We start from the raw sequence: 19,168 nt of genomic DNA on the forward strand, positions 1-19,168 counted from the left end.
GATGGGTGAGTAGTGGTGGTACACGGATGGGTGAGTAGTTGGGTACATGGATGGGTGAGTAGTTGTGGTACATGGATGGGTGAGTAGTTGTGGTATACGGATGGATGAGTAGTTGGGTACACGGATGGATGAGTTGTTGTGGTACATGGATGGGTGAGTAGTTGTGGTACATGGATGGGTAAATGTGACCGGATAGTTTGAAGCAGTTGTGCATATGTTACAATTAAGGTTGGAGTTAGCTACGGTAAGAACATTTGCTCGTAATGCCAATAGCTCACGTTTGATTCCCTACATGGGTACAATGTATGAAGCCCATTTCATTCCAGTAGCATTACTGAAATATAAATAAGAGTTGGGTTATACAGAACTCACTCCGATGACCTCTTGTGTTCCAGCATGGAGAACCACTTGGAGTTTGGTTTCTGGGTGGTGCGTTACGTCTTCACCCTCGCGCTGTTCATTATGGGGCTGAAGGCTCCAGGACTCTCCCACATGAAGTACGACATCCTGGTCAATGATATGGTGAGATATTGCTGAACCATGTCCTGTCACTTTTAATTGGGAAATCTAGTTATTATATCTCTTTTTGTTGGGTGGATTAACACGATAAAGATCTTTTATTCTGATATGATACCTCTCTGTGCTAAGATCTGCCAAGCTTCCACTGTAGCTTCTTTCAGGGACACTTTCCTAGTTGCCAATCAGTATCAAGTCTTCTGAAGTTTTGGTATGACAGAGTGAAGTTTTCTGAGCAGCATAGCTGATTTCTGTATCTCAAAAATGAGCCTAAATGAGCAGTTCCAAGTGGTTACTAATAAAGGCTGTACTTTGTATGTTATGGATATTTCTCTGAGCGCCATTGCATCTACACCAAAACGTGTGTACAATCGAAGGAATATGTTAATTTAGGTCAAAGTTTCGAATGAATGTGGTAAAAAATTGTTTTAGAAAGTTGACATATAATTGGTTCAATAAACTCATGCATCCTTCATTTAGATTCCTGGGGGTATGAGGGCTCTGGGTGGCTAGTTGTCTTAGTCCCTGAGAGCACTGAGGTTCCTATCAATGTACAAGTGCTGATTTCAATGAGATTGAAGCACACCTGTAGGTTAATTTCTACTGCTGTGATTCCCAAAATCCCCAGGATCTGTATAGAGGAAAAAGGCTATCATCCACAGTTGTACAATATTATTTGAATGCAATAATTAAATTCATCTGAAAATAGTAGTTTTGGGCAAATAGTACATGCGGTTAGGCTTGCTGTAAGAGCTGACAATGCTTGTTTTAACCATGGTAACAGGCAACTAACATGCATGTCATCATATCCCAGTTGCATAGATCTATGCTCATGATGTCAATCACTGGATTGTGTAGTACAGACTAGACTATTTACAGACCCCTGTCATAAAGCTGGAATATTGCTGAGTGCAGCGTTAATTAACAAGCAAACAAACAAACAAAACGTGCACCAAGTTCAAAATCCTTGATAAATATTTGGAACTCAGCTACTATCGTTTTTAAGAAAGCTTTCATGGTTATAAGAGGCATCTTGGGTTGCCCCAGGGAGCTCTCCGTGGTCTAGTGGTAGAGCGCTGCCCGGAGAGCGGAAGATGCGGGGTTCGATCCCCGGCCGCATCATACCAAAAGGCTTTAAAAGATTGTTGTTACCCTGTCTGGCGCTCGGCATAAAGGGGCTAAAACAAGGACTGGTTGGCTCGGAGTCAGTATACTGTGTCTGTGTGGGGTATTGATGTTAAACTGCGACATGGTATCTCAGTGAGCTAGCACTATAAATCGGCATTAGTCTGGACTAGTACAAGCAGCCACACACACACACACACACACACACACACACACACACACACACACACACACACACACACACACATGGATGCCCATCACTATATAAATGCAATAATCTTGGACGCGACATTAAACCCAGTTTCACCTCACCCCCCAGGGAGCTGAGAATGTGCAGAGTGCACATTGATCCAGTGACCGGAGTAATGATAGTGCTTTGAGCATGCCCCTCAGTGGTGTGGAAATATGCGCAGTATAAATAGCCTTTTATCATCATCATCATCATCATCATCATCATCATCATCATCAAAATCTTTGTTTCATTGCCGTGTGTGTCCAGTCTGGTGGTGGTGTGGGTGGTCAGTCCTCGTCCACATGGAGCAACATCATGCAGAAGCTGCGGATGATGATCCCGTATTGCTGGCCGAAGGGCAATGTCCTGCTGCAGCTGACGGTGTTGATGTGTCTGATCATCCTGGCAGCGGGACGAGTCATCAATGTGTTCGTCCCGATCTACAGCAAACTGATCAGTGAGTCTACCCTTTGGGACTATCTTTTTCCCCATTGCCATCAAAACATCGGTTTTTAATATCTTGTGCAACTTTTTACTCAATCCTTGTCCTTGTCATAAGCCTATTGTTATGAATTAAAGTCTTAGAGGCTGATATTCAGTATATAGCAGCAACACAGGACCCCAGGACCCTAGTTAATGCTGAATGCTGCTATGTTATTATTAGTACATTCCTTTAAGAATTCCGGTCTGAAAGAAATCAGGCAGACCACATTCCCAGTATAACAGTCATACTGAAACACAGACATACACATTGTTTTGAATCATTCCTACCTGTAGTAATATCCCAGAGATTGAAGATAAAATTCGACTATGTTCAACCCTAAAATTACAACCGAGTTGATAAAACTAAATAATTTAAAAAAGAGCTTTTTTTTGCTAACAGTAAACAGCCTGACCCCAAGCAAGTTAACTAGTGGCGACAACTTGACTGCTCCAACCTTGAGCTTCCGGTGGGACTACATCCTGGCGTCCGTGGGACTCAGTTTCCTGCGAGGCGGAGGAGCAGGTGAGATGCTAGCAGCACACAACTAGCTGACAATACCCAGTGGCAGGCGCTGGCAGTGAGGTGGCCTAGCGGTTCAGTTCTTGCTTTATGTTGCTGAATTTTGGGGTTTGATTCCTGACGTGGTCATGTGTAGGTAGGAAGGCTTCATTATATGATAGATTACGTGTGATTAAATTGTGTGTGACCGAACTAGTTAATGTCCATGTAATGTTATGGTAGTTATCAATATAATGTGACTGACGTACGCTATTAATCGATATGTCTCCCTTCAACTTTGTTGTTAAATTGTAGGAACCTCGGGGCTACTCAACAACATTAGATCGTTCCTGTGGATCAAGGTACAACAGTTCACCACACGGAGAGTCCAGGTCAAGCTCTTCAACCACCTCCATCAGTAAGTCCTTCTATCAGTAAGTCCCCCTCCATCAGTAAGTCCCCCTCCATCAGTAAGTCCCCCTCCATCAGTAAGTCCCCCTCCATCAGTAAGTCCCCTTCCATCAGTAAGTCCCCCTCCATCAGTAAGTCCCCCTCCATCAATAAGTCCCCCTCTATCAGTAAGCCCCCCTCCATCAGTAAGTCCATCTATCAGTAAGTCCCCCTCCATCAGTAAGTCCCCCTCCATCAGTAAGTCCCCCTCCATCAGTAAGTCCCTCTATCAGTAAGCCCCCCTCCATCAGTAAGTCCCCCTCCATCAGTAAGTCCCCCTCCATCAGTAAGTCCTCCTCCATCAATAAGTCCCCCTCTATCAGTAAGTCCCCCTCCATCAGTAAGTCCCCCTCTATCAGTAAGTCCCCCTCCATCAGTAAGTCCCCCTCCATCAATAAGTCCCCCTCCATCAGTAAGACCCCCTCCATCAGTAAGCCCCCCCTCCATCAGTAAGTCCCCTTCCATCCGTAAGTCCCCCTCCATCAGTAAGCCCCCCTCCATCAGTAAGTCCCCCTCCATCAGTGCGGCAGCACTAGACATTTCTAAACCAGAAGTCATGTGAAACAAAGTTTTTGGCAGTATTATTTTGGAAGACAGTTCACACGATGGTTTAAAAATACACAATAGACTGTATGCAATGAAGTAAAACTATAGAATTCCCAAAGAAAACTCTCAATACCCAAAGTTAAATGATAACGTGTGGCTCATTGTGTTGTATAATTATCTGAGGCCCTGTGTTACATAGTGATATTTGTGAGATGAGAGACTATCTTCTAACATGACTCCCTGTACTGCAGACTGTCCCTGCGATGGCATCTGCAGCGGAAGACCGGGGAGGTTCTGCGAGTGGTGGACAGAGGCACCAACAGCATCAACAGTTTGCTCAGGTAGGATGTCCACATCCTGGGCCGCAGCATCATTGACAGGAAGCCTGAAACATCAGCTGTGATGATACCTAGTGTCACAGTACAGGATTAACAACCAATATGGGGCTTGAAAATAGAAAAGTTGAGGTCCAAAATATACCAACTGCCAACGCTGTCAAACTGCCTGATTAAACCACCTCCCACTTGAGTAAAGAAAATGATCCCGCCCTCCCTCTACACACATATATATCCCAGGTCCACCTCAGTTCCATTGAGATTGGTGATGTCATACTATCCCTCTTCTTGTTGCAGCTACCTCCTCTTCAACATCGTTCCCACCATCGCAGACATCGTCATAGCTATTGTATACTTCATCACAGCCTTCAACTACATCTTTGGAGTCATTGTGTTCCTGTGTATGGCCCTGTATCTAAGTGAGTGTGTCTGTCATATGCAAACGTGTGTTGTGAAAAACGACATTCAGTACTACTCATTTCTCATATTTACAATACTCTGTGAGTGAGTGAGTGAGTGAGTGAATTGGGTTTAATGCTGCTTTTAACAGTATTCCAGTTAGGCCACACATTTTTTATTTTTCATTTCACAGCCCCCCCCCCCAATACTGAAAAGAAAGAAATTAGAAATAAAAATATTTGACTCCCGCCAGTAATATAGACCCTCTTATAAGAAATTACATGTCTACATCACTATTAGTGATTCAAGAAGACAGGTGCAGTTTTAACTCCAGAGCAGAATGACTTTTATATAAATAAACAAATGATTGACATTTTTTATCGACCTTGTTGAAAAAAGCTGGAATAAATCTGTGAAACATAAAATTAAAGAAAGTGTGGCCTTATATCACAGCATGTCAGCTCAATGTGAGGGGGAAGTCCAAAGTGATGCAGGTCACAGATGTTTACAACTTTGGTGAAACTCACGAGCACGGGAATGATGCTGACAAACTGAGAAACATAATCGGGGTCAATCAGGGCAAACCCACAATCATCACAATCATAGGTTTCTAGCGTGCCAAAGAGTCGCTGCTCTGCACAGTGAATAGAAGCGCTTGGTCGACTGGGCCACCCAGGGCCATCCAGTAATCTGTGATGGTATGTTGAAAGATATGGTTTATGCATTATTCATGGAAATGGGAATGCCTAGTGGTAGAGGTGTCATCATCAGGGTTTGAACACACAAAGTTCTCCCATCACCCAAGGGTGCATACCTCTGATAGTTATTATCCCCCGCCGCGCGAAAGCGCGAAGCGGGGGATATAGTATTCACGACCGTCCGTACGTCCGTCCGTACGTCCCACCTGTTTGTTGCCGCGATATCTCAAGAACTAAACACTGGATTGTCTTCATATTTGGAACTATGGTGTATATACAGACTCCGCAGACACCAGTCGGTTTTGGTGACCTTGATCCCATTTTCAAGGTCACAGCAGACAAATCTGCTTTTAGAGTTGGAAAACGGTGTTGCCGCGATATCTCAAGAACTAAACACTGGATTGTCTTCATATTTGGAACTATGGTGTATATACAGACTCCGCAGACACCAGTCGGTTTTGGTGACCTTGATCCCATTTTCAAGGTCACAGCAGACAAATCTGCTTTTAGAGTTGGAAAACGGTGTTGCCGCGATATCTCAAGAACTAAACACTGGATTGTCTTCATATTTGGAACTATGGTGTATATACAGACACCGCAGACACCAGTCGGTTTTGGTGACCTTGACCCCATTTTCAAGGTCACAGCAGGCAAATCTGCTTTTGGAGTTGGAAAACGGTGTTGCCGCGATATCTCAAGAACTAAACACTGGATTGTCTTCATATTTGGAACTATAGTGTATATACAGACTCCGCAGACACCAGTCGGTTTTGGTGACCTTGATCCCATTTTCAAGGTCACAGCAGGCAAATCTGCTTTTAGAGTTGGAAAACGGTGTTGCCGCGATATCTCAAGAACTAAACCTCTCGATTGTCTTCATATTTGGAACTATGGTGTATATACAGACACCGCAGACACCAGTCGGTTTTGGTGACCTTGACCCCATTTTCAAGGTCACAGCAGGCAAATCTGCTTTTGGAGTTAGAAAACGGTGTTGCCGCAATATCTCAAGAACTAATCGCTGGATTGTCTTCATATTTGGAACTATAGTGTATATACAGACACCGCATACACCTGTCAGATTTGGTGACCTTGACCCCATTTTCAAGGTCACAGCAGGCAAATCTGTTTTTGGAGTTGGAAAACGGTGTTGCCACAATATCTCAAGAACTAATCGCTGGATTGTCTTCATATTTGGTACTATGGTGTATATGGCGGGGGAATATTTCGTCACTCTGTGACAAATACTTGTTTTCTTAAACAGACTCATTACTTGAGTATCACAGAAGACATGTGAGCCCTACTCCATGCAGGAAGTTGATGTGAACCCTAGCATCGCCTCAGTATTGAAGCAGTGTGTAGAGTAAATGATTGCGAGGCTGTGACACATTGCATGAGAAATATGCTATTTGAGGATTGTAATCGCTGGCTTATAAACGTGAACATCCTTTTAAAATTGATCTTCGGCAACCCATAAATGCCACTAACGGGATCGGATGATCAGGCTTGGTGACTTAGTTGATGCATGTCATTGTATCCCAATTGCACAGATAGATGCTTATGATGTCAATCACTGGATTGTCTGGCCCTGATTTGATTATTTACAGACCACTATCATATAGCTGGAATATTGCTGAGTGTGGCATTTAACAACAAACAAGCGAACAAGCATCGCTGGCTTTCCTCTTGGTGAAACCACATCATGGTTTGATTCGTTAATTTAGAAACAGCGACTTCACCGATGCGGGAGTGTAGTGTATGTAAAGCTGGGTGGTATGGACAATGTAAGGGTGTTGGCCAGGTCACCAAATACCCATGGCCCCTTCTTGATGTCTTGGGCCATGATGTGGCTTGAACTTTGCTGAACATGCTAAAAGTGGCAGAAAATAATACTCAGTCAATAAGTAATCTAAAGAAGTTAACAGCACCATCTACTTCCTATTCAAAGCAGCAGAATGTCTTTTAATATAAGATGTCAACGGCAGAGAATAAACAGTCTTGATTATCTGTCTCAATCCATTAGGCATAAAAGACAAAATAGTGATGAAACTTATATGAATGGATCACTAAAAATCAGTTGTGACACCAGGTGTTCACAACCGGGTAAGCATGTCCTGCTGTACCGGTAGTTGTCGCCACTCATACAATATTGGTAAAAGAGTGAGTGTCTGTTTGCTGCACCCAGCAATATTCCTGCCGTACGATGCCGGCCTGTAGACAGTCATCTCTGAACTGATGTTTCCACCTTCCTTCCCAGCATACACCATTCTCATAACTGAATGGAGGACCAAGTACCGCCGTCTCACCAACAAGCTGGACAATGAAGCCAATGGCAAGGCTGTAGACTCGCTGATCAACTTTGAAACTGTAAGTTGATAATCATGTCAGATCTTAGATGTTGGATGCCAGTGATGTATGTCGCCAGTGATGTATGTCGCCAGTGATGTTTGTCGCCAGTGATGGATGTCGCCAGTGATGTATGTCGCCAGTGATGTATGTCACCAGTGATTTATGTGGCCAGTAATGGATGTCGCCAGTGATGAACGTCGCCAGTGATGTATGTCACCAGTGATTTATGTTGCCAGTAATGGATGTAGCCAGTGATGTATGTCGCCAGTGATTTATGTCGCCAGTGAAGGATGTCGCCAGTGATGTATGTCATCAGTGATGGATGTCGCCAGTGATGTATGTCACCAGTGATTTATGTGGCCAGTAATGGATGTCGCCAGTGATGAACGTCGCCAGTGATGGATGTCACCAGTGATATATGTCACCAGTGAAGGATGTCGCCAGTGATGTATGTCACCAGTGATGGATGTCACCAGTGATGGATGTCACCAGTGATGTATGTCATCAGTGATGGATGTCACCAGTGATGGATGTCACCAGTGATGGATGTCACCAGTGATGTATGTCATCAGTGATGGATGTCGCCAGTGATGGATGTCACCAGTGATGGATGTCACCAGTGATGGATGTCACCAGTGATGGATGTCACCAGTGATGTATGTCATCAGTGATGGATGTCGCCAGTGATGGATGTCACCAGTGATGGATGTCACCAGTGATGGATGTCACCAGTGATGGATGTCACCAGTGATGTATGTCATCAGTGATGGATGTCGCCAGTGATGTATGTCACCAGTGATGGATGTCACCAGTGATATATGTCACCAGTGAAGGATGTCGCCAGTGATGTATGTCATCAGTGATGGATGTCGCCAGTGATATATGTCACCAGTGATGTATGTCGCCAGTGATGTATGTCACCAGTGATGTATGTCGCCAGTGATGGATGTCGCCAGTGATGTATGTCACCAGTGATGTATGTCGCCAGTGATGTATGTCACCAGTGATGTATGTCGCCAGTGATGTATGTCACCAGTGATATATGTCGCCAGTGATATATGTCACCAGTGATGGATGTCACTAGTGATGGATGTCGCCAGTGATGTATGTCGACAGTGATGGATGTCACCAGCGAAGGATGTCGCCAGTGATGGATGTCGCCAGTCATGTATATCGCCTGTAATGTATATCGCCTGTGACGGATGTCGCAAGTGATGTATGTCGCCAGTGATGGATGTTGCCAGTGATGTATATCGCCTGTAATGTATATCGCCTGTGATGGATGTCGCAAGTTATGTATGTCGCCAGTGATGGATGTTGCCACTTTGTGTGTTCTTTCCAGTATGTTACATGAATTTCCATGTGAAGGAGATGTTTGGATGACAGCCTTCTGTTATTATACCCATACATTTAACAACTTAGTAAAACATATATATGAAGTGCACATTATCTGCACATAGAATATCAATTTCATGTACCCCACACTATTGGTGATGTGATGCAGTCACCATGACATCACAATCAAATGACATCACTGGTCCCTCTGCCACTGAAGCTGGTTGGCTGTACTTCTTACACTGAAGACACTGCTTCTTACTGATAACAAACTGAAAAGCTGAAAGAATTATTGGAATCTCACCCTCATGTCTTTTTATATCAAATGTAGCAACATTTGTCAAACTTGTTTGAACCTTTATCGACTTGTGTTAGTATATTTGATATCAAAAATTGCTCGGGTGAGATTATGTTTTTAACAGATTCCTTATTGTTGTGGTGTCACTGCAGTTATACAATGTTGTGTGATGACAGGGCTTTGAGATGAAGGTTTGAGAAGTAAGGATAGGATTTTTAGCTGAACAACCTCTTTATTACAATTATGAATGACGTTTTGGTGTAGGTTCTAACAACGTTATCAAACAAGTGAGTCGGTTGATGGTTGAGATTGCCACATCTCCATGAAGACGACAAATAAGTTCTTTGATAGGCATTTAGAAGTTGGAGCAAGCTTGATAACGGTGTTAGAACCTACACCGAAACGTCGCTCTTAATTGTAATAAAGAAGTTGTTCATCCATAAATTCTATCCTACAAAGTACTCCAACTTCTAAATGCCTATCAAGAAGATTTGAGAAAATCTATGATTGGTTGCAGGTAAAGTACTACGGAGCTTCAGACTTTGAAACAGGAAGATACGATACGGCCATCAAGGCTTTTCAGGTGAGTCAAGGTCAGGGTTAAACATTTGTGCTTCAATATGCCTTGATCAGTAATGTTCCTGGTGCCTGAAGGATATATCTAGAATTTCCTGGCAACCCTTGTTATGTTTGTTTATGTTGTAAAGCCGTTGGTAAATGTACATCTGCACAAGTAAACTGGACAAATGTATAGGAAAGGAACAAATGAACTTGCTTTGGATTCAGAAATTATAAAGGGTATTATCACTGTCAATGAAAGGGAAGAAGACACTCTTTGTACATTATCTAGCTCATGGTGAAATGACATAACCGAATTTGAAGAATCAAGAATTTTTCTTGTTGGCACACTTTAAATCCAAAAGTCCCACCTCAACATCTTAATAAGTGCACTATGGCTTGCTGGACAAAAACAATATTTCTATCCCTGACTATTACATGATTATGATGTAGCTCCCGACTACTGCATGTACATTGTTTCTTCCCATATGTAGATGTCCATTAATCTGACATCACAAGCACCTGCTGCAGCTTCAGCTTCTGTGTTTCTAGTCAGCTGAGTGGAAGTCCACGGCAAGCCTCAATCTCCTCAACCTGGGGCAGAACTTCATCGTGAACATCGGCACTCTGACAGGGTCGTTGCTGTGTGCCTACGCCGTCGTGCACGGCCTCAGCTCCCTCAAGTTAACGGTGGGAGACTATGTGCTGTTTGGCACCTACATCGCACAGCTGTATGCTCCCCTCAACTGGCTGGGGACGTACTACAGGTACTGGTGGAGTGTTTACATGTGTCTTCCATGTGTCATTGGACTGTACAGAAGGGTGGGGAGAGGGGTAGTGGTGGCCCAGTCGTCTACGTCAAGGTTGTTTGCTGTGCAGGGTTGCCTCTCATGGGCACACTTTACACACATGCATTATTTGGTTGGAATATTTGCGTTAATTGTTTTAATGAAAATTGGATCTGTAAGTGATTGGTCTGTAGGATTAGCTACACTTGAGGTACGTCGTTAATAACCTCCTACTTACACCCCTCCATCTACGCTGTTTCAGAATGATCCAGCAGGCATTTATTGATATGGAGAACATGTTCGAGCTTCTTGACGAAGACTGTGAGGTTAGTGTTCCTGCAGATTAAATTGAAGTTTAGTGGTGGAAATTCTGGGGGACTCGTATGCTGGTCTATGAGGGACTAAATGGATCAGTGGTCCGGCTGGATGATTTGACTGATTGCATGTCACCGCAACCTGACAGCATGGATCATTGTTCACCATATCAGTCACCAGATTGTCTGAGCAGGCCACCGTCATAGCTGGAATATTGCTGGGCAAATGATTGATCAACTGTCTTAATAAGATGTGGGAATGGCTCTGATTAAACAGCTGATTTGATGGACATGTCACCTACAACAGTATCAAAACTACAGGTTACGTAGCTCTACATCATTTACAAAGAAAACACAGCTTGCCTATCTGTTGAATAAACCTTGTTGCAACTAGACGGAGCCATCCTGTACTGCTATTGTTGTTTCCCCCTCCAGGTCACCGACACCCCTGGTGCCCCGGATCTTGTGCTGAAGGAAGGACAGATCGAGTTCCGTGATGTCAGCTTCCACTATGACCCTGCGTATGTCTCCCCTAAACCATCACTGTCTTTGCTGCTGGTTGTATAACACTGAAGCAGATTTATTTGACCTCTGTGAGGAATCTGAAGGTGCCCAGTACCTCGTGTTTGTGTCCCTGTGTGGAATATCGGGGCAGAATAGGTCACCAGGACCCAATGCTTGCCTTCTGGAGAAGAATGGTTTCCCTGTATGCTTTTCTAGGTCACTAATGTTCCGCCTGCTTGTCTTCCCCTTGGGGATTCCAGAGTTAATGTGTGTCTTGCTCTCAACCACCTGGCGTAGATAACCATTTAGATGTGAAATATTACTACCTACATAGTACTCCCTGTGAAGATCCTGGGTAGAATTTGTCTTCAGCAACCCATGCTTTCCGTGAGAGGTGACTATGCTTGTCATAAGAGGCGACTAACGGGATCGGGCCGTCAGACTTGCTGACTTGGTTGATGTATGTCATTGTATCCCAATCACGTAGATCGATGCTCATGATGTCAATTACTGGATTGTCTGGTCCAGACTTGATTATTTATAGACCGCCGTCATACAGCTGAAATATTGCTGAGTGCGGCACTGAACAAACAAACAAACCTACATAGTACAAGTAATTCCCTCCCTAATTTGCATGTGTTCACATTGTGTATCTCCGTTGTCAACCCTGTGGTATGTGACTATTGTTCCCCTTTTAAAAATCAGAAATTTACAATTTCTCTCCTACATGTTACCCATTTGTGTGTTTGCCATGTCAGGAAGCAGATACTGAAAAACATCAGTTTCACTGTGCCGCCCGGACAGACATTTGCTTTGGTGAGTGTGGACTGCAGATACCAACTTCTTGAAACTTATTAATTTTGCCAGAAATGCTAATCTTTACCCAATATAGTGTTAAAGTAAACAATCAAAAAACAAATCTATCTTCGTGTAATTTTAAGATTTTTAAAGGAAATTTATTTTTTGCTCATCTGACTGAAAGTCATTTTTGAAGAAGGGAGACATATCAAAACATTGCATGCTTCCATGATGGTTGAAAAATGTTCAAGTTCATTGAGTTGATAAATCACCCTCAGCTTGTTCACTGTGGTCACGAATTCTGATAAAAATGCACCATAACTTTCCCACATTTTGTCTGTTGTGTCCTAACAATGATAGGGAAGATGATAACAATCCACCCTCTCACACATCCACTCACAAACATATTGACCAAGTCACTGACACATCCACTCACAAACATATCCACCAAGTCACTGACACATCCACTCACAAACATATTGACCAAGTCACTGACACATCCACTCACATATATATCCACCAAGTCACTGACACATCCACTCACAAACATATTGACCAAGTCACTGACACATCCACTCACAAACATATTGACCAAGTCACTGACACATCCACTCACAAACATATCGACCAAGTCACTGACACATCCACTCACAAACATTGACCAAGTCGCTGACACATCCACTCACAAACATATCCACCAAGTCACTGACACATCCACTCACAAACATATCCACCAAGTCACTCACCCATCCATTAACAAATATATAGACCAAGTCACTGACACATCCACTCACAAACATATCGACCAAGTCACTGACACATACACTCACAAACATATCGACCAAGGCACTGACAGATCCACTCACAAACATAACGACCAAGTCACAAACACATCCACTCACAAACATATCCACCAAGTCACTGACACATCCACTCACAAACATATTGACCAAGTCACTGACACATCCACTCACAAACATAACGACCAAGTCACTGACACATCCACTCACAAACATATTGACCAAGTCACTGACAGATCCACTCACAAACATATCGACCAAGTCACTGACACATCCACTCACAAACATATCGACCAAGTCACTGACACATCCACTCACAAACATATCGACCAAGTCACTGACACATCCACTCACAAACATATTGACCAAGTCGCTGACACATCCACTCACAAACATATTGACCAAGTCACTGACACATCCACTCACAAACATATCCACCAAGTCACTCACCCATCCATTAACAAATATATAGACCAAGTCACTGACACATACACTCACAAACATATCGACCAAGTCACTGACAGATCCACTCACAAACATATCGACCAAGTCACTGACACATCCACTCACAAACATATCGACCAAGTCACTGACAGATCCCCTCACAAACATATTGACCAAGTCACTGACACATCCACTCACAAACATAATGACCAAGTCACTGACACATCCACTCACAAACATATCGACAAAGTCACTGACACATCCCCTCACAAATATATAGACCAAGTCACTGACACATCCACTAACAAACATATCGACCAAGTCACTGACACATCCACTCACAAACATATCGACAAAGTCACCGACACATCCACTCACAAACATATCGACCAAGTCGCTGACACATCCACTCACAAACATATCCACCAAGTCACTGACACATCCACTCACAAACATATCCACCAAGTCACTCACCCATCCATTAACAAATATATAGACCAAGTCACTGACACATCCACTCACAAACATATCGACCAAGTCACTGACACATACACTCACAAACATATCGACCAAGTCACTGACAGATCCACTCACAAACATATGGACCAAGTCACTGACAGATCCTCTCACAAACATATCGACCAAGTCACTGACACATCCACTCACAAACATATCCACCAAGTCACTGACACATCCACTCACAAACATATCAACCAAGTCACTGACACATCCACTCACAAACATATCGACAAAGTCACTGACACATCCCCTCACAAATATATAGACCAGTCACTGACACATCCACTAACAAACATATCGACCAAGTCACTGACACATCCACTCACAAACATATCGACCAAGTCACTGACAGATCCTTTCACAAACATCGACCAAGTCACTAACACATCCATTCACAAACATATCGACAAAGGCACTGACAGATCCACTAACAAACATATCGACCAAGTCACTGACACATCCCCTCACAAACATATAGACCAAGTCACTGACACATCCACTCACAAACATATCGACCAAGTCACAAACACATCCACTCACAAACATATCGACCAAGTCACTGACAGATCCACTCACAAACATCGACCAAGTCACTAACACATCCATTCACAAACATATCGACCAAGGCACTGACAGATCCACTCACAAACATATCGACCAAGTCACCGACACATCCACTCACAAACATTGACCAAGTCGCTGACACATCCACTCACAAACATATCCACCAAGTCACTGATACATCCACTCACAAACATATCCACCAAGTCACTCACCCATCCATTAACAAATATATAGGCCAAGTCACTGACACATACACTCACAAACATATCGACCAAGTCACTGACAGATCCACTCACAAACATATCGACCAAGTCACTGACACATCCACTCACAAACATAGCGACCAAGTCACTGACAGATCCCCTCACAAACATATGGACCAAGTCACTGACACATCCACTCACAAACATAATGACCAAGTCACTGACTCATCCACTCACAAACATATAGACCAAGTCACTGACACATCCACTCACAAACATATCGACGAAGTCACAAACACATCCACTCACAAACATATCGACCAAGTCACTGACAGATCCACTCACAAACATATCGACCAAGTCACTAACACATCCATTCACAAACATATCGACCAAGGCACTGACAGATCCACTCACAAACATATCGACCAAGTCACCGACACATCCACTCACAAACATTGACCAAGTCGCTGACACATCCACTCACAAACATATCCACCAAGTCACTGACACATCCACTCACAAACATATCCACCAAGTCACTCACCCATCCATTAACAAATATATAGACCAAGTCACTGACACATCCACTCACAAACATATCGACCAAGTCACTGACACATACACTCACAAACATATCGACCAAGTCACTGACAGATCCACTCACAAACATATCGACCAAGTCACTGACACATCCACTCACAAACATATCGACCAAGTCACTGACAGATCCCTTCACAAACATATGGACCAAGTCACTGACACATCCACTCACAAACATAATGACCAAGTCACTGACACATCCACTCACAAACATATCGACAAAGTCACTGACACATCCCCTCACAAATATATAGACCAAGTCACTGACACATCCACTAACAAACATATCGACCAAGTCACTGACACATCCACTCACAAACATTTCGACCAAGTTAATGACACATCCACTCACAAACATATCGACAAAGTCACCGACACATCCCCTCACAAATATATAGACCAAGTCACTGACACATCCACTCACAAACATATCGACCAAGTCACAAACACATCCACTCACAAACATATCGACCAAGTCACTGACAGATCCACTCACAAACATCGACCAAGTCACTAACACATCCATTCACAAACATATCGACAAAGGCACTGACAGATCCACTAACAAACATATCGACCAAGTCACTGACACATCCCCTCACAAACATATCGACCAAGTCACTGACACATCCACTCACAAACATATCGACCAAGTCACAAACACATCCACTCACAAACATATCGACCAAGTCACTGACACATCCACTCACAAACATATGGACCAAGTCACTGACACATCCACTCACAAACATATCGACCAAGTCATTGACACATCCACTCACAAACATATCGACCAAGTCACTGACACATTCACTCACAAACATATTGACCAAGTCACCGACACATCCACTCACAAACATATCTACCAAGTCATTGAAACATCCACGCACAAACATATCGACCAAGTCACTGACACATCAACTCACAAACATATCGACCAAGTCACTGACACATCCACTCACAAACATATCGACCAAGTCACTGACAGATCCACTCACAAACATATCGACCAAGTCATTGACACATCCACTCACAAACATATCGACCAAGTCACTGACACACCCACTCACAAACATATCGACCAAGTCACTGTCTCATCCACTCACAAACATATCGACCAAGTCACTGACACATCCACTCACAAACATATCGACCAAGTCTCTGACACATCCACTCACAAACATATCTACCAAGTCATTGAAACATCCACTCACAAACATATTGACCAAGTCGCTGACACACCCACTCACAAACATATCGACCAAGTCACTGTCTCATCCACTCACAAACATATCGACCAAGTCACTGACACATCCACTCACAAACATATCGACCAAGTCGCTGACACATCCACTCACAAACATATCTACCAAGTCATTGAAACATCCACTCACAAACATATCAACCAAGTCGCTGACACATCCACCCATTCACCCTTTCACCCATCCACCTACTCTCCCACTCACTCACCCATCCAACAATCCACCCAGTCTCCCACTCACCCATCCACCCAGTCTCCCTCTCACCCACCCACTTACTCAATCATATCCACCCATCCACCCACTCACCCACTCACCAATCCACCTACTCAATCATTTCCCATCCACCCCGTCTCCCACTCACTGCCTCTGTCTGTCTGTCTGTGTTCAGGTGGGCCACACAGGAAGTGGAAAGAGCACAGTGATCCGGCTGCTGTTCCGCTTCTATGATGTCAACAAGGGAACTGTATTTATTGATGGACAGGATATTTCCCAGGTAGACTCACATGTGTTTATAGATGGACAGGATGTATCCCAGGTAGACTCACATGTGTTTATAGATGGACAGGATATATCCCAGGTAGATTCACGTGTTTATAGATGACAGGATATATCCCAGGTAGATTCACATGTGTTTATAGATGGACAGGATATATCCCAGGTAAAATCACATGTGTTTATAGATGACAGGATATATCCCAGGTAGACTCACATGTGTTTATAGATGGACAGCATATATCCCAGGTAGACTCACATGTGTTTATAGATGACAGGATATATCCCAGGTAGACTCACATGTGTTTATAGATGGACAGGATATATCCCAGGTAGACTCACATGTGTTTATAGATGACAGGATATATCCTAGGTAGACTCACATGTGTTTATAGATGACAGGATATATCCTAGGTAGACTCACATGTGTTTATAGATGGACAGGATGTATCCTAGGTAGACTCACATGTGTTTATAGATGACAGGATATATCCTAGGTAGACTCACATGTGTTTATAGATGACAGGATATATCCCAGGTAGACTCACATGTGTTTATAGATGGACAGGATATATCCTAGGTAGACTCACATGTGTTTATAGATGACAGGATGTATCCTAGGTAGACTCACATGTGTTTATAGATGACAGGATATATCCTAGGTAGACTCACATGTGTTTATAGATGGACAGGATGTATCCCAGGTAGACTCACATGTGTTTATAGATGGACAGCATATATCCCAGGTAGACTCACATGTGTTTATAGATGGACAGGATGTATCCTAGGTAGACTCACATGTGTTTATAGATGGACAGGATGTATCCTAGGTAGACTCACATGTGTTTATAGATGGACAGGATGTATCCTAGGTAGACTCACATGTGTTTATAGATGACAGGATATATCCCAGGTAGACTCACATGTGTTTATAGATGGACAGGATGTATCCTAGGTAGACTCACATGTGTTTATAGATGGACAGGATGTATCCTAGGTAGATTCACATGTGTTTATAGATGGACAGGATGTATCCTAGGTAGACTCACATGTGTTTATAGATGGACAGGATGTATCCTAGGTAGACTCACATGTGTTTATAGATGGACAGGATGTATCCTAGGTAGACTCACATGTGTTTATAGATGACAAGATATATCCCAGGTAGACTCACATGTGTTTATAGATGGACAGGATATATCCCAGGTAGACTCACATGTGTTTATAGATGGACAGCATATATCCCAGGTAGACTCACATGTGTTTATAGATGACAGGATATATCCTAGGTAGACTCACATGTGTTTATAGATGGACAGGATGTATCCTAGGTAGACTCACATGTGTTTATAGATGGACAGGATGTATCCTAGGTAGACTCACATGTGTTTATAGATGGACAGGATATATCCCAGGTAGACTCACATGTGTTTATAGATGGACAGGATGTATCCTAGGTAGACTCACATGTGTTTATAGATGACAGGATATATCCTAGGTAGACTCACATGTGTTTATAGATGGACAGGATATATCCCAGGTAGACTCACATGTGTTTATAGATGGACAGCATATATCCCAGGTAGACTCACATGTGTTTATAGATGACAGGATATATCCTAGGTAGACTCACATGTGTTTATAGATGGACAGCATATATCCCAGGTAGACTCACATGTGTTTATAGATGACAGGATATATCCTAGGTAGACTCACATGTGTTTATAGATGGACAGGATGTATCCTAGGTAGACTCACATGTGTTTATAGATGGACAGCATATATCCCAGGTAGACTCACATGTGTTTATAGATGACAGGATATATCCTAGGTAGACTCACATGTGTTTATAGATGGACAGGATGTATCCTAGGTAGACTCACATGTGTTTATAGATGACAGGATATATCCTAGGTAGACTCACATGTGTTTATAGATGGACAGGATGTATCCTAGGTAGACTCACATGTGTTTATAGATGGACAGGATGTATCCTAGGTAGACTCACATGTGTTTATAGATGACAGGATATATCCCAGGTAGACTCACATGTG

General features: G+C 43.1%; 1 protein-coding gene across 2 annotated transcripts in view; it reads left to right on the top strand.

The window, feature by feature from the left end:
• LOC124121821 (ATP-binding cassette sub-family B member 6-like) overlaps positions 1–19,168 on the top strand; it is a 40,577-nt gene that overhangs the window by 10,531 nt on the left and 10,878 nt on the right. For both annotated transcript variants that reach the window (XM_048391313.1, XM_048391310.1), the window contains exons 3-15: positions 396–522; positions 2,141–2,330; positions 2,757–2,879; positions 3,171–3,273; positions 4,103–4,192; positions 4,484–4,605; positions 7,541–7,650; positions 9,783–9,848; positions 10,376–10,590; positions 10,874–10,937; positions 11,361–11,446; positions 12,188–12,245; positions 17,011–17,115. In XM_048391313.1, coding sequence (XP_048247270.1) covers positions 396–522; positions 2,141–2,330; positions 2,757–2,879; positions 3,171–3,273; positions 4,103–4,192; positions 4,484–4,605; positions 7,541–7,650; positions 9,783–9,848; positions 10,376–10,590; positions 10,874–10,937; positions 11,361–11,446; positions 12,188–12,245; positions 17,011–17,115 — 1,459 coding nt within the window. The remainder of the gene's footprint in view (positions 1–395; positions 523–2,140; positions 2,331–2,756; positions 2,880–3,170; positions 3,274–4,102; positions 4,193–4,483; positions 4,606–7,540; positions 7,651–9,782; positions 9,849–10,375; positions 10,591–10,873; positions 10,938–11,360; positions 11,447–12,187; positions 12,246–17,010; positions 17,116–19,168) is intronic.

This window comes from Haliotis rufescens, unplaced genomic scaffold (genome assembly GCF_023055435.1).
Source record: "Haliotis rufescens isolate VD_foot unplaced genomic scaffold, xgHalRufe1.0.p SCAF_10, whole genome shotgun sequence".
In the NCBI taxonomy this organism is placed as follows: domain Eukaryota; kingdom Metazoa; phylum Mollusca; class Gastropoda; order Lepetellida; family Haliotidae; genus Haliotis; species Haliotis rufescens.